We start from the raw sequence: 22,768 nt of genomic DNA, 5'->3' as shown, positions 1-22,768 counted from the left end.
TAAAAAGATATGCAGTAACTCAGTTTATTTAGGGTACTCCATTGTTCAAGGTAGAACTGGGGAACTGTTCATACAGCTTCTAGCAATGTTCTTTAAATAAATAAGCCACAAAGGGCATACAAAACTCTTATATGTAGTAAAAACACGTATTCTTAAGATCTTTCATAAAACTAACAACTGTGTAGAACAGTGGATAGAATTACAGTAACAAAATGCAAGTTAACAACACAGACGTTCTGTACAGTTTTAACTGCATAAATACTAAGCTTTGTAAAGTGTTATTCCCCCTAAAGTACTTACACTGAAACCCTAGCTCTACACTCATCTATCTCTCTCCATTAGAAAACCCCTCGTTAGAATCATAGTGTGCTTGGGAAATTTTGTTTGGTTTTGAGTTCTGAACCAAGTCCATCAGGAGAAGCATTTTATTGTCTATGTGTGTCTGAAGAGCCTGGATTTGGCAGTCAATATAGTCCATTAGTTTCTTCTCCATAAGATCCAGATTTTTGGAAATTACCTTTTCCAAATAGGAGCAAATAGGCTGTTGTTCTACCCTGTAAAAAGAGCAAATATAAAAGTAAGTTTAACCTTTTATTAATTAAAAGGGGCATAATAGAGATCTGGGCACTTGAGCTTTTAAATACAGATTCTCATTTATTCGGCAATGAACTTTGGAAGGCATTAGATTTTTAGCACAAGTAAAATACCCTGTCTGCCACACTTAAAATCTTTTATTAATTTGTTTTATAAACCCACTACTGTATACAGTAATCTTCTCTCAACCTTGTATTTCAAAGGCCCAAATATGCATTAGAGAGCTTTGTTCTGTAAAACAAAATCCACACAAATCAGCAATATACACAGAGTTTGTATTCTGTCAGCATGGCAAACTGCCCTTGTCAGCAAAAGTGCTTCAGGAGTTATCCAAACTATGCAACTCTCTGGGTTTGCATCTGCATTCTTTAAAAATACTGGAGCTGAGATATTCAGTCTCCATTGGAATCCTGATTCCTACACAACATTCATACATCTCACAAGTTCCACTATTGTTCCTGAGGTATCAGACTGGGTAACTGTGACATGTTGCTCTTTACAACAAGTGAGGAGGAATAGGAAAATCAGTTAAGTACAGCAGAAAGATTACGGCACGTTCTGTGAAAAAGGAAAGATGCAATAATTCAAGAGTAAAAATAATCAGAATGAAAATGTAGTAACAGACGAGAAAAACTAGATGAAATGGAGTCAAAAGACAAACAGTTTAGTGACAACACAGATGTGATGTCTTCTGAAAAAACTATATTCAAGCAGCTCATCTGAAAAATTAAATGTAGATCATGTTCATCACCACACAGCCTTGGAAAGCACATATTCTAGGATTCACTACTGCTGCTAATGAGAAGAAAATGCTCACATTACCTATTTTGTTTAAACTTGTCAAGAAACAGTCAGTACTACTTTCAGAAGTAAACCAAACTTAACTCACCCAACACTGGGAACACTTTCCTCTTTAGCCACTGCACTTTTCCCGAGGTGCCTCTCGCCATCCTTGAGCCGAAGGTGATTCACCTGAGTGCATAAGTTTTGAAGAAAAGGAAGCAGAACCTGTGGGTTGGCTATGTTTGGAGTATCACCTGCTTGTTCCTGCATTTGCAAAGATCCCATGACTTTCAATTCATTCCTGAGGCCAACTGCATTTTGCTGGGTAGGAAGTCTTTCAGAATCCAGAATATTCCCTCTTTCAGGTACCTCTGAGTTCAGATCACGAGTTATTTTTAAGTCTTTATACACTGCTTCACTTGTTAAGTGATTTTTGACAGGCAAAGGTTCACTGGCTGATGGACTCAGTGATGACTGAAGAGCTGCACTGCACAATCTATCTATTGCATAGTCACCTCCAAAGTCACAATTTTTCCCCAAGATCCAACTGAGTTTTTCTCCAAGAGGGAAACTGTTCTGATGGGAAGAAAAATAATACCATTAATATTTAAGTATTAAAACTGGAAATTATCCAGTATTAACAATAGATACTTTATAACTCAACTTTCTACCAGTGTGATGTAAAGATTTTAAAAGTAGTTTTGAACTATATTCCCTGCAAAAATCATGTGCTAATTATCTTGTCAGTCTCTAAGTAAGACAAGAGCCTTACTCACTTCATTTTTACCACACTATGTCCCCAAGACTGAACACTGTTAACATCAGATGGATTCTGGATTCTGTTGAAGCAGCCCACTTTGCAAGATTAGGATCTACAGTAAACGGTCTGAAAGAGCATGTTCCCTTTCGTTGAAGGTGACATGGTTATAATGAACATCAAAGAGACAAATTAGCCCATCTACCTACACTCCAAACATTCCAGGCAACATGTCCACCACCCTTGACAAGCAGTGACAATGGAAACAGACAAAAGGAGAGCAGGGTGACAGTGAAGTTCAAAACTGTAATAATGCTGAGTTAATTCTCGACCTGGAAAATGCACAGTGATTCCTAGATTACACAGTCTACTCACTGCACTCATTTGAGTGGCAACAACTAAACCAGGATGAAAATGGCAGAAAGTGCAGATTAAAAAACACATTAAATCTTTTTCATTAAATCAATTTACAACATTTTTAACGGGTAATATCCCAGATCAGCACCATTTATGTTTATGGAAAAGCACAGTGACTTACTTTCTGCTGGCACCGAACCATGTCCATGAGCTGCTGAGCACCTGGAGACAACTTAGATCCCATGGATTCCATTATTATTTGCACTCTGTCTAGATCTATGCTTGAGCCTAGTGAAGGAAAATCAGTTGCTAGCTTTGCAGACACTGCTTTCACTTCAATAATTATTTTACTGATGAGTACTCTTTGTTTCTCACCAAAGGAGAGTAGCTATTGCAAGAAGGAAAAAAAATACTTAGGTTAGGAAAAAAACATTTTATGTTTTCTACGTATGTAGGGGACAATGCATTGTTCTTTGAGTCTTGAGAAAAACTACGCTGAACTCTTTTCCAGGGAAATTAAGCAAATTTCTCCCTGCTGTTATTTCCCCATAAAATTCTGACTGGAGCAAAGGTGCCTGAGTGCCCCAAAGATGATTTTTCTAAGCATTTAAGAGTAGTGGCCATACAATTTTCACAAGTTTATTTAACCCCAGAGTTGACAGTTCTAATCACAGATGTGCAGTTTATCTGGTTTATGCTTTTTTATCTGTAAGACTAAATTTTCTGTATCATATAGTCTTCACGAAAAGAAAACTGAGATACCAATTTAAAAGAACTCTGCTATCAAGACTAAGTACCAGCCAATAGATTTCAAGTGATTATACAAAGAGATGAAGTGTATAAAACCAGTAATTTTACTAAGAGCAATGCAATTTAGTCGATTAAGTGATTAAAAAGACAAAAGAATAATTAAACAATACTGTTCAATTCCCTACCTTAATGCTACAGGAGGCTGCAGGACATTCAAACTTAAAGTACTTGTGGTATAAAGTAACCTCTTCAGTTTCACTTGAAAAATAAAATAAAAAAGCTGTGACATCAATATACAAAGCACTTAATTTTGTTTTTGTAGAAATACACTATATTGGTAAATATTTATATAAGAAACAAGACTGACTAGAACACATTTCTAATGCAGATTTATGGTTTCTAACAGCAGTTTTAGTTTCCAGATTCTAGCAGTTTTTTAGTTTCTAACAGCAGCTTTAATGCTTCTATGCAACTTGTAATGAATCTTATCAAATATGTATGTAAAAAATTACTTGTATGTGTGCATGCACTACGTACTACAGAAGCTTCTGAGGTTCAGTACAGTATTCACACATCCTCCCTGAGGCTCTGAGTCGGCTGCTTTCTATTTAGCTAATTAAGCAGCAGATGTGCCATGTAATGACATAAAACCAAAACAGAAATATTGCTTATTTCCCCCGGCAAAGCATGGAAGGAAGTATTGAAGGGGAAAATAAAACCTTCTTTTTAAATATTCTCTCTTGTTCTTTGAAGTGTGAGATGACTACTTTTCAAAGAGCTGAAGTCTTTCATAGAATCTCAGAATGGGTTGGGTTGGAAAGGACCTTAAAGACTATCTAATTCCACACCCTGCCATGGCAGGGACACCTCCCACTATCCCAGATTGCTCCAAACTCTGTCCAACCTGGCCTGGGACACTGCCAGGGATCCAAGGGCAGCCACAGCTTCTCTGGGCAATCTGTGCCAGAGCTTCCCAGCCCTCAGAGGGAAGAATTTCTCCCTAATATCCCACCTAACCCTACCCTGTCAGTGTGAATCCATTCCCCTGGTCTCATCTCTCCATCCCTTTTCCAAAGTCCTCCTCCAGCTGTCCTTGAGCCCCTTTAGGCACTGGAAGTAGCTCTCTTCTCCACGGTGAACAACCCCAATTCTCCCAGCCTTGTTAGACAGCAGGTCTCTAACAGCAGAGCCTCCCACACACACACTGATATGGGGCTGCCTGGAGGTGTGCAGGACCCAGCACCGCCCGCGCCCACCACTCACCCCGGGGCCGGCCGTGCGCCGCGGCTCTGTCCCCGGCCGGTGCCGCAGTACTCCTCGCCCACGTACACCTCCATGTTGCGGGCCTGGCTCACGATCCCCACGGACACCATCTCGGCGCCGGGCCGGCACTGCAGCCGCAGCTCGCAGGGTTCCTCGCCCGCCCGCCGCTCCGCCACAACGGCCTCGCTGCTGCGGGGGGGAAGCGACACGCGTTGTCCAGCTAGCCTCGCTCCGCCCGGCCCAGCCCGGCGCCCCCTCTCGCCGCCCGCCGCCCTCACCCGGGCTCGCAGTCCCCCGCGCCCCGCCGCAGGCACAGCGCCCGGGCCAGGCCGCCCGGCGGGACGCACGGCCAGGAGCACCGCGCCGACACACAGCGCGGCTCCCGGGCTCCCTCCTCCGCCTCCTCCTCCGCCGCCGCCGCGCAGCTGCTCGACATCGCGGAGCCCCGGGCGGTGCCCGACGGGGACAGCCGGGCGGGAAGCGACACCGACCAACCCTCAGCGGCGGCCGCCGGCCGGGACGCGCCTGCGCTGCGCGGGGGCTGCGCGCTTGCGCACTGGGGCGCGGCGGGAAGCGTCTGAGGGAAGCCAGCGCTGCGGAGGGAGCAGAGAGAGGCCAGCCCTGCGGAGGGAGCGGGGAGCGGCTATCCCCGCCTGGGCTGCTGAGGGAGCGGGGAGCGGCTATCCCCGCCAGCGCTGCGGAGGGAGCGGGGTGGGGCTTTCCTTCCCGGAGCCGCGGAGGGAGCGGAGAGCGGCTAACCCCGCCCTGGGCCACTGAGGGGTCACAGAGGGACAGCATCAGTGTGGCCCAGAAGAGTTCTGAGACACCGAGTGCGACATGTGACCCAAAAGCACCGTGTCGGCCAGACTATGGCACCCAGAGCCATGTCCGGTCTTTCCTTAAACACCTCCTGACTCCACCGCCTCCCTGGGCAGCCCATTGTAATGTCTAACCACTCCTGTGAGAAAATTCCTCCTGATGTCCAACCTGAACCTCCTTTGGCACAGTTTAGGTCAATGTCCTGTTGTCCTGTCGCTCCTTGCCTGGGAGCAGAGACCCTGAAGTTGTGTCGGGAGGTTTAGGTTGGATATCAGAAAGGCTTCTTACCCCAGAGGGTCAAAGGGCACTCAACAGGTTCCCCTGTTAGACTCAACATCTCAGAGGTTTTTTCCAACTGAAGTGATTCTTGGATTCTGTGAAACTCGGTAATATGTCGAAATTTGGAGCAGTGGGATTCTCTCCCCTGAGCTCTGTGCTCATAGTGCACCACACAGGAGAGAGGCTATGAATAAAAGAGACCATAAATAAAAGATGGGGTTCATTTAATTTTCAGTAGGATCTCAGCTTCTGGAATGGAGTGAGGGAATGCTGCTCCTGAGGCTGTGGCACACACAGACCCGGGGAATGAAGGTGTCAAGTTCTGCTTCCACTCGGTGCTCGGTGCAGGAATGTTCAGGATGTTCTGGGTCTGTGACTCTTGGGAAATTGACCTGAGCAGGCTTTGCACAAGCTAAGATTGAAAATACAGCCAGCATTCTGCTTTTTGTCGCTTAAGGCATTGTTTTATGGGATTTACCAGCAATGGAAAAATGGATTTACTCTGTTTTAATCGAAGAATTAATTAAAATTAATTAATGTAAATGTTTGAGCGTGAAAACCATGCTGTCTCAGTCTCTTTCTTGTGTTTCTAAATGCACTTGATACTTCTGAAATGGGTTGCAAACTCATCAGTTTTAGAAGCATTTTTTTTTTCTGCTTTTGGTGACAATGGGGTTGCATGGAAGATTACTCTGATCCTGGAAGAGTGATGATCTGCGCAAAATTACAGACTTCTGGTGAGGACAATTGTGTTTAACACAGAAGGAACTGGGTAAAACCTCTGGTTTGGGGATTTTCATGTGTTTGTATGCTTTATATTTTAAAGTAAAGTTGAAAAAATGGAAGACAAGAAGCTGAAATTTCAAAGAGTAGATTGATTCACACTAGAATTTTTTACCCAGCTGCCAGTAGCCAGGACAAACATCCCAAACACTGTATTTATCAGTAGCAATATTTTAAGTATCTAATCTCATATGATCTCACCATGGGACAAAAGTCCTTTAGAATAAACTAGTTTGATCCCGGCACGGGACATTCTCTTTCTCCAATCAGCATTTAAGAATGTGCTGCTTTTTATTTGCATTAGGCTGTCTGACCAGTTTTCTCGCAAGCCCAGTGGATTAAATTTTACTTCCCATTTCCTCAGCAGAGATGCAGTATCGGAGAGCTTTTTCTCTTGTTTACCTTGGGAGCAGACGGTTCTTGTTCTCCTGGTTCCGTGCAGAGCAGCCAGAGCCAGCTTGGATGTGGGAGTAGTTTCTCCAGGAAGTCATGTTAATGCACAGCCTGGTTTTGTTCACTTTTGGACTAATTTTTACTGGAAACCCTTTTTGGATAAAAGGTAAATTTTCTTTTTTTTACATATTCAGAAAGTTTCTCCAAGTCTGCTTGGACCCTGACTGTAATGATGCACACCTTTGACATCAAGTCATGACTCTTCCTTGAGCCATGAGAAAATCTTGGAAAAGATTACAGGTGGGAACTTTTTATAGTTGAGGTCTTTGTGGGGTTTTTTTCCCCCTCCAGGATGTAGAAGGTATGTAAATACGTAATTTTCTATGCAGGATACTGGTTGTGACAACTGCAGGTACTGTCACTCTCATCAACAGTAGAGACTGTAGAGAAACGTTTCTTCTTCAGTAATGTGAGGGAAATTCCTACAATTTCCTTGTAATTTTTCACTCACTCATTTCTATGATTTGTGTTCACATTTGAGATTTAAATGTAACACCTGAAATGTTTCTTAGAAAGTGATGTTTTTATGACAGACATCAAAGTTTGTTTCCTGCATTCAGGTTTCAACATTTAAATTGTCAGAAGAGCGTCTCCATGGTTAGTTCAACATACACTTGACTCATGAAACAGAATGGATTTTGTGCTTTAGATAATAACATAATTGAAAATTGAGAGCAAAATGAGAAGTAAATATCAAGTGCTGATATTCTTTTCAGACCTGTTTGCTAATAGCAACTTCCACATTTTGATTGCAGTTGCAGCCTGTAATGTTAAATATATGCTACCTGCACCTAGCTGTTAAAAATCCTGATGTTATCTAACAGGTAGAGATCATCATTACACTGGAGAATCCTCCTCACTTTGAATGGCTGGCTGTGTGGCTTTTTTGCAATTATGAATTCCTTTCCCAGGAATGTGGGAGGCTGAGGGTGACTTTGTACTACTATAAGTGTGAAGAAATCTCTTTGTTTTCTTATAAAAGGAAACAATTTAATAAGAAAGAAACCACTTCCATTGTTAGAACCAAGTTACTGTTGATTCTATAACCTGTTTAAAAGCAATGGTTGTGTCTCTCCTGATCAAATCAGTTGATGGGCAGACCAGAAAAAGGAAGATGAATTCAACTTGACACAATTTTTTAAAAAGCCACTGGAGATTGTTTTTGTCTTTATAAAACCTTTTACCTGAAACCAGATACTTGGCAGGCTTCTTATCTTTAGCTTCCTGCATTAGCATGTTGTTCTGGAGATAATTCTGATATCATGTAAAAGGCTACAAACCTTTTGCAAAGGTTTGACTGTTGCTAGAACAAACAAATTGCAGCATTAGGCAATGGCAGGAGGCAGCATGGTGAGCCAAGTTTTCTTCCACACAAGATGTGGATGAATTATATCCAGAGGACAACTAAGAGTATTCTTTATTCAGGACAATGGAGAAAGAAAAAGGCCAGCTGCAGCAGTTTTCTGTGATACATCGGGTTAAAAGTGTAGGTCATGGAATTAAAAATTATAGACAAAGTCATGAAGTTAATAATCCAGGATATGAGAGAATAAAGATTTTGTTTAAATACTTAGGTAGTTTTTCTTTTGTGCTCCAGAAGACCCCAGCTTTAATCTGAAGTAACTTTAAGTCAGTTTGATCATTCCTGAACTATTTTACTCCTTCCCCATTTCTGGCTGGATCAGAATGGTCTTTTGGCAGTCACCACAGTGCAGGTGCCAACATAATGTCTTATCCTTTCTGACTCTTTACCAATTTCAAACTTTATTTTCAGGTGTATCTTCTGAACACGCACCCAAACTTTCTACATTAGAAATAATCATTCCTCAAATTCTGACAGGCAGAGAGAAACATCACCCATTTTTCCATGAGGTTTGTTACTCTGATTTTCCTTATTTCTGATGTTGCTGTTTTTCTCAACACGGTCCTATATGACACACACACACATAATGTATGGTATAGAGACATTCTGTAAAGAAATGTGCCCCACACCATCTGTTCTGATTCTTAGTGTTTTCAATTAGTTTTAAGTGATCTTGTTCCCACAAAGGCTTGTGAATGTACTCTGAGTGACTCCCAAACTTCTAATCCTGTTAATGACCTTTAACACAGAACTGAGGAGGATGATGACGAATATTTCTGTTTCTTTTAAGTCAGATTAGATGCTGAACTTGAACTAATATTCATGCTATCCTTGTTCTGGTCTTTGGATAATAAAAAAAGGGTTTCAACCATGTAGCACCCAAAGGATAAAAATGGTCCCACAGAGCAGCATAGGTTAAACAAATGAGTTAAAAGAGAAACCTGAGCTTTTATTCTACAATTCTGATGTAATATACCTTTGTGCTAGATATGGGGTTCATTTACTGAGGTAACGTAATGAATAGCATTAGTCATCTTTGTGCAAACCAATTAGGGGTGAAAAGGCTCTGTGAGTCGTTTATCTGATTTACATAAGGAGTGTCCCAAAGCATGATGTGGTACTTAGCAAAGAGTGCATTCATGGGCTGTGCCCTCCTATCCTCTGAATCAACATATAGCTTGATAGAACTTAAACTTTACGTAGGAAAGAACATTGAAATATGGAAGCCCTCAGGGTTAGGAATCTCTATTTTTTCACGTAAAACATACAGAGTACTTGGACCTCTCTTGTCAAGCAAAACATGGATTTGACAAAACCAAGTATAGAAAAATCACCTAATGAAGTGATATCTTTTGTTCTGTTTTCAGGAGCATTCAGATGACAATCTTTCTTACTCAGTTAAAACCAGAAATGGAACATATCTCCTAAGGCTGAAGAAAAATAAGTATGTGATAGAGTGTTCTAAGGAATTGTCCTGTCTTGGGGTTAGTTGCATGCAGACAAGCATTTTTTATACTGAAAAAAATCCAAAGATACATTTAGTTAGCAGATTGTAGTAACTACAAAATGACTGTTAAATAGTGTTAAATATAGTGTCTGTGTTACGGTAATATATTGCAAGTAGAAGGGAATAATGATTTTTCTAGCTGTGAAGAAATTTATTTTGATTTTTTTTTTTACTAGCAGTGCAAGATAGTACATTTCAGAAAATCCTTAGGGAGAATTAGAGTTCAGTTCAACATTAGTCTTTTATTAGCAGGGACAAGGATTTTATCATTATATTTGAAGAAATTTTTCTGTTTCTCTTGCTCCTCATTCCTGAGCCTATAATAAAGCCAGGCCCTTATGCAACTGAGTCTGCTTACATTCTGTTCTATGGATACTTTACTTAAAATAAATACTAATAAGTTTCAAAATAACTCATTTTCCAAAGACTCCAGCTCATTTTAAGGTACTTTGTTTCATGTGCCTGGATTTTAACAATAATTTAGCATTGAGTGTGCTGCTAACAGAATGTGGCACTTACCAGGACTTTTGACTTGTTTCTTGTTTCTGGACCATTAAAAGAGCAGTAGTTTATTTTTGTTTCCAGAAAGCTTCTTAGTGAAGACTTTAAGCTGTACACATATGGAGAAAATGGAAAACTGCAGGCAACACCATCCAGAAATGAGGTATTGTACATAATAAAACTTCTCCTTTGTGTCACAATTTCCTCAAGCCAGGGAAGCCAAGAAAAAATATATTTGCTGGGAATGAGATTTTTGTGAGTTTTCACAGTGTAGCATTTCTGTTTAACGGTTACCAGTGATCTAAACATGATGTTCATGAGGTAGTGGGCTCTTTGTGGGCTACAACGTCCCTGTTCCCCAAAGTGTGAAAGGATTTGCCAGAAGATTATGCCAAGACTGAATCTGTGCCACCTTTGTATAGTATGCAATTTATAGTACAGTAAGAGCATCAAAGCTCTATAGTTCTAAAATCCTGTACTAAACAAGCCTTTTAACTACTTCTAAATTTAATTTCAACTTTAAACTGCATGTGAGCTCAGTGAGACTTGATTGGGTGGTTTGTGCATGAAAGATCTCAGATCAGCCTTTGAGAGGACACCAAGAACAGGATGAGCAATGTAGATTAAAATAGTTTTGTAAAAGATGGTGATGGGTTAAACTAGAACCAAGGTACCAAATGCTATTGTAGGTACTCATGTCAAGGGATATTCTGCTCCAAGAAGTTCAGAATTGCTTTCCAAATAGGGAATTCTGTGAATTTCTAACAGCCAGCCCTAATGTCATGGAAATAATACGGTTAGTTAGAAAATAAGTTTGCAGTTGAAGGCAACCACCTTGTTTTGTCACTAATTATGTGGGTTTGTTGCATTTCAGACACACTGTTATTATCATGGCACTGTTGAAGGAATTGCTGACTCCACACTTGCTCTTAGCACATGTGATGGCCTTAGGTAATTCCTCTTGCTATTTTTTTTAATATTTCACCTTTTGATGAAGCTGAAACTCGTTACAGGTTTTGTAACCTTTTGATGAAACTGAAACTTGTTACAGGTTTTACAGTTTCCCTCAACTCCCATTTTTTCCCCTTTTCCCAAATTCCTTCAAGTACAAAAAAATGAGAGAAAGCAAAATCTAAATATAGGCAGAATCTGGGCATGAACTGAGGCCTCTTGTACTTGATGTGAATGTCTCAACCAGAGGTACTTTTGTAGAAAAAGTCTTACCTGATGAAGCTTTTATTAAACTTAAAACCATCCTGCAAACAACTCTATCTTATGAATGGGCACATTTCAAAAGACAAACCATTTCCATTAAAAATATTTTTGACCAAATTTGAACCAATTTTTTGTGTTTCAAATACAATAAAATCACAAATGGCATAAAATTCACCCATGTATCTTTCAGGGAAAGTTTCACAGCGAGATGTCACTCATAATAAATCATGACCTGTCCTAGTATTCCTTTAAATGACTAGAGATAAGGGCTAAAAGAAACCCTTTGCATCAGCTCCGCACCCACAATCCACACTCGTTTACTAACAATTTGGCTTTATTCTCTTTTTTTTTCTTTCTTTTCTAACTGATTCAAGAAGTCAACCCTTGTCTACCATTGAGTATTTTAAATAAGTTCTGTTTTGTCTTTTGTTGGGCATTTGAACTTACCTGCCATATCAATATAATTCAAAATAATGCTTTATTTCAATGTAGTGTTAATGTATCCAGCTGTTATTCATTCACTTAGTCATAACAATGAGGGAAAAATGATGGAATAATTTTTCATTCTTTTATGATTATTAGGGGAATTCTCTACATTGGTGGCAAATGGTATGGAATGGAGCCACTCAACACATCCAGCACATTTGAACATGTGCTTTATGAACTGGAAGATATGCAGGGCATCCCCTTCCACTGTGGGGTGCTAAATAGCAGTCTGGAACATGAGATGTTGGTGAAGCAGTCTGTGAAATTCACATTTTCATCTAACAGTACCTCCAGCAAGGACAAGCTTCTGAGGGTAAATATATTTCTGCTTCTCCCCTGAGCTGCAGTCCAAGCCATCTCCAGGGCTCTTGCTCTGGCATGGCACCACTGCAGGTGGGTTTGACCTGGCAGGACACTTCCTTGTGGCCTTCATTTCATGGACACCAAGCTGGTGGGAGACCTGCTAAAGAAATCCTGGAACACAACAGCAGCACAATGGGAATCTCACACAGCTTGAAGCAACCCTGCAGTGGAAGAGCAGAGTCTGCCCAGGACACAAAGAGCATGAGCTGAATGGCAGCTTATCTATCCCCATGTCTGACCTGGTGTGAATTACTGACATGCAGATGTTTATCTGATAAAAGAGGCAAACTGAAGGCACATTACAAAATGCAACATCGCTTTATAAACACATGAAATAAAAATCATTACAAAGACAAGTAAAACACCTTGAACTCATTTTGTTAACTTACTGTTCACTTCTAATTTGCAGGGGAAGCGAGCTGTCCTGCCCCAGAAAAGCTATGTAGAATTATTTGTTGTTGTGGATCACAAAAGGGTAATTATATCATCCAGCACTTAATACATTTTATTATTTTGTTGATTTTTTCTCCTCTGACATTCTCATGGTATTTTACAGTTTCTGCTGAAGAATTCTGATCCTGCTGCAGTGCAAAAGGAAACAGTGGAGCTGATTAATTATGTTGATGGGGTAGGTCAGATAAGTTGCCAGGATTCAGTAGTTTCCGCTTTATCATAGTTTTCAGAAGAGCAGTGAGTGCAGTTCTGAAGCTGCATTTGGAAGTTATACAATAATTTGTAACACAGTTAAGGCACATCACCAATCCCTGCACTTGTAGAGGTGCAAGCAGGGGGAGAGATGCAGGGTGGTTTTAAAACCACTTCTGTGTGCTCCAGGAACATGAAGCCTGTTTTACATTTCTATGAAGAGTATTTCTCATGTTTGTAGTTTTTTATTAAGAAAACTGTTAGTGCTGTGAACAATTCCATAAGCTTTCTGATCTGTTCTCAGTTTTTCCACAAGAAAATTAGTTAAGGAATGGTCTTTCCAAAAGGTGTGTTTAGGTACTTTCATAAAGTATTTGTCTTTGGTTATATTTAGTATCATATTCTAAATATTTTATGTAGTTTAAAATTAATAAATACTGTATATTTCATTTATAAATACAAATATAATGTATTTAGTTTCAAAGAAACTGAAGTTATGTTTTGGCCACTATGTTCAGCTTATTGCTTATTCAGCAGTAGTGAAATCATCTTTCAGAATTCCATCAAAACACACTGAGGGACATTAATTATATATATTTTCCAGATGTATGGAGCGTTAAACATCCAGATTGTTTTGGTTGGATTAGAGATTTGGACAGATGGCAACCACATATCTGTAATGGATGGGTCAGCTGGAGATGTGCTGACTAGATTTGTTTCTTGGAGACAGAAAGATCTTCTGAAGCGCTCAAGAAATGACGTTGGTCACCTCATAATGTAAGTTGGCATGCAGTGGGGAAACCAACCATTCTGTCAGGTGTAGTGTATATGATTTGGGGGTTGTATATTAATTAGAATATACCTGGGGTAAAATTCACTGCACTTCCAAACTGGTTTAACCTGGAAAAATGACAAGAAACTATAATGGATTCTTAAGAGTTAATAAATTCCAGGGACTGGGTGACCTCCAGAGGTCAATTCCACCTCAGCCATTCTGTAATTGAGTGCATTGACACAGCAGGCTTATGTGATTGATTATTATTTTCAAGCTCTTATTCAGATATTCATTATTAATTAGAGTGAAACCCTGCTATGGTGATAAATTCCTTCCTGACTTCAGGAAGACCAAATTTTGCCTTGCAATATTTGTTTCAAATTCCTCAGTGTCTTTTAGTAGAAATCATGAACTTTCACCCTGTCCTTCAACACCACCTTTGTTGCAGAGGGAGAAGCTCTTTCAGTGGATCCATTGGAATGGCTTTTGTGGGTACTGTCTGCTCCCAGGTCCAGGGAGGCTCAATCAGCACTGTAAGTACATCATCATTTGGGTATGGAAGAAAGTAGTCCTTGACCTGCTTGGCCAAATCACTCTGGTTTTGGAGCTGGCTGGTTTCTTTCATGGGGTTTCTTATGTAAAAACCTGTGCATATTTTACACCTTTTTTTTAAAGTACCTCCCAATTTCTCTGTCAAATTCCAGCCCACTTGGCTCATTTAGACTTCAACTAATTCTTTTGATCATCTTTTGTAATTCATGTAAATCAATGTTGCATAATTTCATCCTCATACCATTAAAGTTCATAACTTTTTGGGATGGGGATACAGCTGCAAAATCATGGTGGGTTTTTTTACCCTCTAAATAAATAGAAAGTGAACATAATGCATTGTAGTCTCAAGTGTCTGGAATTCCTCACAATAAGGAAACAGGCAAAAAAAATCTAGAAAAATGAGTACAAAAGTATTTTTTCTCCACCCTTGGGGCAGAACCAGTAACTCCAGAGGTTCCTGTCCTTAAAATAAGGATGCCACAACATTGTGGACAATCTCAGAAGCAGATTCTATTCTTTAACAATACATTTGTTGTTGAAGGCTCCTTTAAAATGAGTGTCTAATGGTGTTAGAATAGAATAGAATAGAATAGAATAGAATAGAATAGCATAGAATAGAATCACACAGAATAATTTCAGCTGGGAGAAACCTGCAATGATGATCCAAACCAGCTGCCAACTTATTCTCCAGAATATGATAATATGATCCTCAGGGAAGGAGTGGCAGAATCTGACCCTACCTGAAAATAAAGTGACAAATTGTCAGTCTTTGCTGCTTGCACCTTCCAATACAATTTAGTATTCTGCCTTTGTAGTCTCTCAGAGTTTTCTGGTGGGAATAAATCTCTGGGTACAAGCAGTATTTCCTTTAGTTTCACTTTTTTAACCCTGATTCTCTTTATTAGTTGAATCATGACAAAATGTTACGTCATGCCACAGTAGTTGCACATGAACTGGGGCACAATCTTGGAATGAAGCACGATGATAAGAGGTGTCCTGCATCCTATATCATGCACAGCACAGATAAGTAAGATTTTCAGTTATTTCATGTTAATAATTTATTTTATTTGTGGTGACTATGCCTTACAAGCTGTGAAACTCCTATGAATCTGGAAGAACTTTTGTGAACGGGGAGTTTGAAAAATTTAATCACAGGGGTGTATTCACTGACTTAGATTTGACATAATTTTAATTTATTTGAAATGTTATCTGCTTTCTGATTCAGTCTTTCTTTATTTGTAGCCTTCCTAAAACCATATTTGGATTTTATTATTTCTTTTTAATGATAGTGTATTGCTGGGTTTTTTTCACCCTGTTGAGAATGTTTCATACATACTCACTGGGTTTGTGCAAATATGCAACAAATTATTTAACAGCTAATTAAAAAAAAAACTTCTTGGCTTATCTTTCCTTCAGTTCATTTGTTCTTTGGTTCCCCTTAACAGAAAAAGATCATAATATTTTATTTATCCACAATTCTATTAATAAATCAGGATAACTGAACACTGGACAAAACTACTCTAGGAAGGTGCATTCCTCAGTTGTTAGGGACTCCCAGTTAAGATGAATGTCTTCCTGAGAATATTCTTTAATCAAACATTTTTAGACTCAGTATAGAAAAGGTATTTCTAAGGTTTGTTTTATACAGGACAGCAGAGTAGATGATCTCATGGTCTCTTGCTTCTAAAAACATTCATATTGTGAGACTCTTTTTAACTTCAGTACTGCACTTCAAAGCAAAGTAAAATAAAAACTAACTATCTCATGATCTCCTAGTATCCTGAAATACAGTATTTATTAGAGAACAACAATATAAGACCCTGAGTCATATGTTCTCCTGTAGGAAAAATCTTTATAATAACAAAATATTATGCTTTGCAGTGGATCCAGGAATTTCAGCACCTGTAGTGCTGATGATTTTGAGGCCTTTATTCTAAAAGGAGGAGGAAACTGCCTTAGAAATCCTCCCAAAACAAGCAATGTGTACAAAGAACCTGTCTGTGGTAACAACGTGGTCGATAACAATGAAGAATGTGACTGTGGCAAACCACAGGTAATGCATATTTGTTGTATACATTATTCTATATTTTACTGGCCTCTTGGCATACCTGATTGGATTCATATCTGAGGAGTTTTCCATCTACTTCTGCATATTTGCAAGCAATATTTAGATAATTTTTAGTAAAAGCTTAAAATTCTTTGATTTTGATGTGGAAACACCAGTGGGTTTTGTGTTGGTTTTAGCATCATGGATATTTCTGTTCCATGACAGAGACTATTTATCTATAGAGCATGTACAGGTATATTAACTGTAACCCTTGAACTTTGCCCACACAAAGTTAGTTTTGAGAGTCACATTTGCATTGTCAAAATGTCCTTCCAAGAATGGGATATGTTGGCTTATTCTTCAGAAAGTAAAAATGCCTCAAAAAAGGCATCAGTAAATCTAAAGGCTGTCAGCAAACCCTGGTTCCATTGGCATCCCTGTACCACAGCACATGAAACAAGGTGGTTTTCTCATGACTTGTAGAAATAAAACACAGCCACAGTGTTTGCTGTTCCTGGTAGAGCACAAGGATGTCAAAATGGGACACAGAGAGTAATTTAAAGTTTGACTTACTCGTGCACTTGCATTGATAAGGTATTTTCCTAGCTCTATAAAGAGATAAAAAGTGTCTCCTTGTCCGTGGCTTTCTCAGGAATGCTCCAACCCCTGCTGTGATGCTGCAACCTGCAAACTCACACCTGGATCACAGTGTGCTCAAGGACTGTGCTGCAAAAATTGCAAGGTAGGCAATGCTTTATTAAACTAAATTGTTACTATTCACTAGGATTTTGTAATGTTTGAAAAGAGTTATCCTAGTCCTCTTGACAGATTTTCAAATGACATTCACCACTAGAGAGTATGCAAGAGGAGAATTTTTAAGGTCTTCATTAAAACCACTAAATGTTCCCAGTTGTCTTTGTTTCATTCTAGAACTTTCTCTGTTGCAATATTAAAAGTGTCCTTTCTCTCTGTTCTAGTTTAAAGTGGCAGGAGCAGAGTGCAGGGCAAAACAAGATGTCTGTGATCTCCCTGAATACTGCAATGGAAGCACTGCCTACTGTCCAGATGATGTTTACATCATGAATGGTTACCCATGCAGCAACAGCAAGGCTTATTGCTACTATGGAGTGTGCCAGAGCTTTGATTCTCAGTGTGAATCTATCTATGGGAAAGGTCTGTTGATCATTTAATGCAAACTCGTTTGTACTCATCTGATAGACATTTCCAATTTTTCTTTTTCTTTCTGATATTTTTTAGACACCTTACTGAGATTCACTATTTTGTTTTTTTTTTTGGTGCAGGGGCGCGAAAAGCACCTGATATATGCTTTGAAAAAGCAAATATTAAAGGAGATAGGTTTGGAAACTGTGGAATGAAAGGTGGAGTGTACAAGAAATGTCCTGTCCAGTAAGTCAACACCAAACATAAGCTAACCCTAAAATACATTCTGTTAGAAAGCCTTAAAGTAAGACATTTCAAAGAATATTTTCTTGAAATGCAAGCTAAAAGGTTGGAATGCTTGGTAGATTTGCACTGACACTGATTTTTATCTGTTCACCTTGTCTCTGGGTGTCCTTCATTCCATTCAGGCACAGTCTGTGTGGGAAGCTCCAGTGCACATCTGTCAGTCTTCAAAACCTTCCTGCTTGGAGTGTTGTCAATAATGCATCTGGGGTTTTATGCTGGTCCTCTGACTTTGACTTAGGGTCAGATATTCCTGACCCTGCTCAGGTTCATGATGGGACAGCCTGTGGAGAGAACAAGGTAAGAGCAATCACAGCAGCATGACAGAATATATTCCAAATGGAAAGTTCTGAACTTTCAAAAGCATTGCATGGCTCTCATGTTTATATTCCATAACACAATAAAAATCTTTTGAGATCAATACATGCAAATAATTAATTAGCTCTTCAAAAACTGGGGTGCTGCAAATCAGTGAACTACATTAAATCACAATCCTATATCAAAATGCATGCACAGAGTTAGGCAAACCCGAGACAAATACAGTTTAAAATTCTGAAATACTGACTGTTGTATCAGCCCTTTTTCTTGGCATGTAAGTAAAAGCTGCAGACTTGTAAACATATACACTTATAAAGTATATTTGTTAAAATATGGGATTTTTTTAAGTTTGTCTTTGCAAGACACTATTTACTTGTTCCAGGCCTGTGTAGGTTTTGAATGTGTTGATGCAAGATTTCTGGGCTACAGCTGTGATGTAAAGCAGAAGTGTAATAATAATGGGGTGAGTAGATGGTGTTTTATTTTCTGTTTCTAGACTGGTGCAAATTCCCTGAATTTAGGCAATAACCAGGCAGATGGCTTTGCTTTTTCCTTATCTGTATTAAAAGTTAAATCCATTTTTTTACCTGTAATTCGTGTTGCCAGAGCACTGCAAACCTCTTAGCACTAACATTGAGAGGCATTTCTTCTGAATTTCCCAAGGGAATTTTTTAATATTACTGGGCTGGTGAATTGTAAAAGGAAAACATTCTTTTGAGGATGACAGTCTAGTAATTCCTGATTTACAGATGTCACTGTGAAAAATCAAAATGGAGTCCAAAGGCTGTAAAATGAGGAAGGTCTCTGAACTGTGATTTATTGCAGGCAAATAACACAAATGTTAACTTAAGAGAGAATTACCATGGGGTATCAGGATCACTCAGTGGTTTGGGATGTTATAGAGGGGCAGAGTTATTATTTCATGTATTTCTATGCAATACAATGCAGTATTTCTTGTTTCCACATGCAATTCCATATGTGGAACTCCAAATCCATAGCAAAGGTTGCCACTCTCAGGGAGGTGTTGTTTGACTAATGGCAGTGTTTGGGCTGTGGGTGTGTGACAGCATTGGGAACAATCAGTGCCTGACTCAGGACTCTTGTTTGGGCTGTAGGTGTGTAACAACAATGGGAATTGTCACTGCAATCCAGGCTGGGCTCCTCCGTTCTGTAACCAGTCTGGCTATGGTGGCAGTGTTGACAGTGGCCCAGCTCACACAGGTAGGACACTGAAAGTGGCCCTCATTCTGCCCCAGGGACTGATAAAAGCATCTACTCATAACAGGGGTGGTTTTCAGTCTCTTTTCAACTGTTTTTTTCTACTGTATGAGACACTTAATCATGGACTGAGCTGAAAAACAAACATTATTATTTCATAATGAAGTAGCTTTTACACGAAAAATCTTTTTTGACCTTTAAACACAAAATGTTTTCAGTTCCTTTGTTTAAAAACAAAGTAGTTTTCTGAGGAAAATCCGTGTTTCTTTCTGAGGAATTTTGGTGAATTTTACTAAATTCATATTTTGGGAAAGGGAAAAATTGTTTTGTATTTATTAAAAGTTTAGGAAGGGAAAGCAAACGTGCAGATCAGTTGTAGATCAGCAAATACAAAATTTGTCTGCTTTAGAATTATTGAAAAGATATGTGGAAAAGGAAATAATTTGCATATACATAGTGTGGGTAAGGCAGAAAGAACTTGTAATACCATAAAGCCAATTCCTGCTGTTCTGATTGTAGCATGTTATAAATGTCAGTAAAGTTACTAATTTTAATCTACAACAATTCGAAGATTGTACTTTTTACAGCAGAAAAAAAATCCTTTAATATTTTCCATCTTGTTATTTCAATTCTTTTTCTCTAGACACATCACTTCGGGATGGGCTGCTGATTTTCTTCTTCCTTGTGCTGCCAATCACCATCCTTGCTGCAGTAGCAGTAGTGAAGCGTGATGCAATAAGGAGAAAACTTTGCAGGAAAAGCAGAGGACAACACAGGTATTTCCATTTACAAGTGCTATTCCAGCACAGGAGAGGATGCTCCAGGTCAGTGTAGCAAGAAAGATGGATGCTTTATCTACATAAAGAATTCCACACCTCCTAAAAGGCAAGACTGCCCTGCTAACAGCAGCAGTGGGGAGTTTAACAGCCTGCAATTTGGTAGTTCAATCGAGACACTCTAGTCTTCAAGCTTTTTTTCCCCAAATACATTATATTTTCCTAATTGTTATTGATAATTGCATTGCATAGACACAGGGGCAGAGCATATTGAAATTGCTTGTAAAGTATAGAAAAGGATGAACTCAAAACCAGAATCCACATCTCTGAGCTGTAGCCTTGTTGTTGGGAAATTCTGCATCCCTGAAGGATTTCCTGATGATGTGGTTTCTGTTTCAGGGATAACAATGGGCAGGAACCAAAGCAAGGCAACAGAGCAAGTCCTGACACAGGAAATAATCAGGTAAAATAGATGGATTGTTTCATATTGGGTAATCCATACTGCCCAGTGCCTTTTCTCCAACATAGTTAAATGTGACTTTGTGATACATTTAATGTGACTTTTTGATACATTGAAACCACCTGTATCAATTCATGAGCCAAACACTGGATGTGCTGCCTAGCCAGGCTGTGAATAAAAATTGTTGAAACAAAATGTTGCAAGAGAATATGAAAAAAGTCCCAGGAAATGAGAACTAGTTCTGAAATGCCACTAGCTTAATACTGAATAATTACCTCCATTTTGTGCTTTCTGCTAACCTGATTTTCTGCAATGTCCTTTCCAGCCTGCTGCATCACATCCCAATATTTTTACCACACTGCATTTCCCTGGTACAAGGTTTGTAGTATTTTAAACCTTCTTCACTTCATCTCTCCTGTGTTTATGTTGCTGTAAGTGAAGTTCTTGATGTCTCATGTCCTGCTTAGGGGGATTTTTCACACAGCATCATGAGTTATATCAGATTAAAGGCTTGAAGGATAAATGTTGGTTTTCTGCTTGTTTAGAAAAATGCTGCATGGGAGAGAAAGGGGCAGAGAGAGTTAGGTGTAAATGCTAGAAACTGTTTAAAAATGATAAAGAACCAGATTAGAAATATCAGTTGTCTCAAGTAATGAGATACTAAACACAATGTGTTTTCCACACTTCAGGCAGCCAATACAAACCCAGCCTCCTGCAGTTTCCTCAGGACCTCAACGACCCCCAGTCCCACCTAGACCAGTTGTCTGAAATGTTTCTTGGGAACCCTCAACCAATTCTGACAAGTAACTGGCCTGAAAAACACACTGAAGGATTTCAATCCTCCAGTCCTCTCCTTGTGCAGCCAAAACACCTTTGGAAAGCACATCCCTGTGGGAAGGACTGGATGCCAAGAGGCACTGAACACAGATTTGGTGATATCCCAATGTTTTGCTACTTGCTGCTGGCTGTGTTTGTGCCTCCTCTACCTCACCTCTTGGTTTTATAAATCAGAAGCCTGAAACTCAACTAGCTCAGGATTGATTGAACCTGTGAGTGTCAGAGAACAGGACTCTTCCACGGTGCTGCCTCACTCTCAGGCCAAAGAGAAGTGAATTCAGTTACTCACAGACATAATTTGTTCACCTTTGATCATATGCTGCTGCAAAAACTCGAAGACTGGAAATCTGCACTCTTACCTCCTGGGCTGTCCCCTCCTCAGGACACTGCCAGGATCTCTGAGGGCCTGTGGAGCCAGGCTTGGGGACAGTCCCTGTGCACTGCTCTGACACCTGCCTGCCATCAGCCCAACCCTCACAACCCACCAGCTGTGTCAGCTTCCATTTCAGGTCGTTCATAAAAGTAACCTCATATGGGGACACCAGTAGGTCATGTCCTCAAGTCTGAAAGAATCCATCCATCTCTGTTGTTACAGAAAATATAGGATGCTGGGAAATACACTCTACAGCTCAACAGTGGTTCAATGTTTACTGGGTTTTGCAGCTTGGGATTTTTGCTAGGAACTTATCCCACTATAAAAGCAACAGATTAACTTTTTTCATTCTAAATGAGACTGTTAGAAACCAGCATTGATTTAAAAGAGGATGCATGGAATGACATAGTTTGTCCAAATGGTCCTCCCATCAAAAGTCTCCATGCAGGAGATGGATCCACAAAATCCAGGGAAAAGAGTTTCCACCAGGATGGAGAAGCAGCTGCAGTGCACAGACCAACTCACTGCCAAGAACAATGCTGTGGATATGGATCCACCTGTACCTTGGAGACTAAAGTATACCCTGGCTGTGTTCATGCAAAGTTGGGAGTATTGACTGGGGGAAAAGAGTAAATGAATTATAGGATTGCCTCACCAAGGAAGTAGTTCTAGCCCCTCAGATGGCCACATCACTGAAGAGCTGGACAAAACCCAAAAGAGATTGCAGGCAAAAAGTTTATGTCTTCCAAAGAAGTGTCCTGTTCTTTAATCCCTCAGAATCTCAATCTGTTATTATAAACTATCATTTAGACTTCAAGTATAATATTACATTACACTTTAAAATAAATCCTCCATCCAGAGTTCTCTTATATTTTACCCTTCTGATTCTCTCCCCGGTGCTGTGGGGTGGGAGTGAGGAAGCTGCCTGGGGCTGATTTGGGTTAAACCAGGACACCACAGAGGCTGCTTAGCCATTCTATGGGTCTAGTTCTGACATAACAGGATAAAAGTTATCAAGAAAAAGCGTTGC

The 22,768-nt window shown here is 39.7% G+C and overlaps 2 protein-coding genes across 3 annotated transcripts; one reads left to right on the top strand and one right to left on the bottom strand.

Moving 5' to 3' along the window:
* Positions 1-5,037, bottom strand: C6H10orf88 (chromosome 6 C10orf88 homolog). Its single transcript, XM_085064640.1, has 6 exons — positions 4,783-5,037; positions 4,505-4,693; positions 3,427-3,499; positions 2,673-2,879; positions 1,484-1,953; positions 1-554 (listed from the first exon to the last, which is right to left on the bottom strand). The coding sequence occupies exons 1-6, from the start codon at positions 4,938-4,940 to the stop codon at positions 326-328; spliced, it is 1,326 nt and encodes a 441-aa protein (XP_084920766.1). The 5' UTR covers positions 4,941-5,037; the 3' UTR covers positions 1-325.
* A 1,693-nt stretch (positions 5,038-6,730) lies between these two features.
* LOC146435069 (disintegrin and metalloproteinase domain-containing protein 9-like) lies at positions 6,731-22,607 on the top strand. 2 transcript variants are annotated; one of them, XM_085064638.1, is made up of 22 exons: positions 6,731-6,944; positions 8,613-8,710; positions 9,569-9,645; positions 10,294-10,372; positions 11,084-11,160; positions 12,007-12,223; positions 12,683-12,748; positions 12,830-12,901; positions 13,523-13,695; positions 14,142-14,226; positions 15,151-15,272; positions 16,127-16,298; positions 16,945-17,034; positions 17,270-17,465; positions 17,594-17,699; positions 17,882-18,056; positions 18,457-18,537; positions 19,190-19,295; positions 19,936-20,068; positions 20,468-20,531; positions 20,854-20,906; positions 21,218-22,607. In XM_085064638.1, exons 1-22 carry the CDS (start codon positions 6,875-6,877, stop codon positions 21,294-21,296), a joined length of 2,391 nt encoding a protein of 796 aa, XP_084920764.1. In that variant the 5' UTR covers positions 6,731-6,874; the 3' UTR covers positions 21,297-22,607. The 2 variants fall into 2 exon arrangements, with proteins under 2 accessions (XP_084920764.1, XP_084920765.1); XM_085064639.1 differs by lacking the exons at positions 6,731-6,944; positions 8,613-8,710 and having other exon boundaries at positions 9,577-9,685.
* Positions 22,608-22,768: the final 161 nt, after the last annotated feature.

This window comes from Lichenostomus cassidix, chromosome 6, assembly GCF_008360975.1.
Source record: "Lichenostomus cassidix isolate B80296 chromosome 6, HeHo_3.0, whole genome shotgun sequence".
Classification (NCBI taxonomy): Eukaryota; Metazoa; Chordata; class Aves; order Passeriformes; family Meliphagidae; genus Lichenostomus; species Lichenostomus cassidix.
The sequence above is the reverse complement of the archived record's forward strand: the minus strand, read 5'-3'. Positions and strand labels throughout refer to the sequence as shown.

Excerpts from the sequence above, each read along its gene's own strand:
- C6H10orf88 (XM_085064640.1), bottom strand. The coding sequence starts at position 4,940 with ATGTCGAGCAGCTGCGCGGCGGCGGCGGAGGAGGAGGCGGAGGAGGGA. Across the intron at positions 2,880-3,426 it reads CAGCCTCCTGTAGCATTAAG|CTACTCTCCTTTGGTGAGAA; the intron begins GTAGGGAATTGA and ends TTCTTGCAATAG. Across the intron at positions 555-1,483 it reads GAAAGTGTTCCCAGTGTTGG|GGTAGAACAACAGCCTATTT; the intron begins GTGAGTTAAGTT and ends CTCTTTTTACAG.
- LOC146435069 (XM_085064638.1), top strand. The coding sequence starts at position 6,875 with ATGTTAATGCACAGCCTGGTTTTGTTCACTTTTGGACTAATTTTTACT. Across the intron at positions 15,273-16,126 it reads ATCATGCACAGCACAGATAA|TGGATCCAGGAATTTCAGCA; the intron begins GTAAGATTTTCA and ends TATGCTTTGCAG. Across the intron at positions 18,057-18,456 it reads CAGCCTGTGGAGAGAACAAG|GCCTGTGTAGGTTTTGAATG; the intron begins GTAAGAGCAATC and ends TACTTGTTCCAG.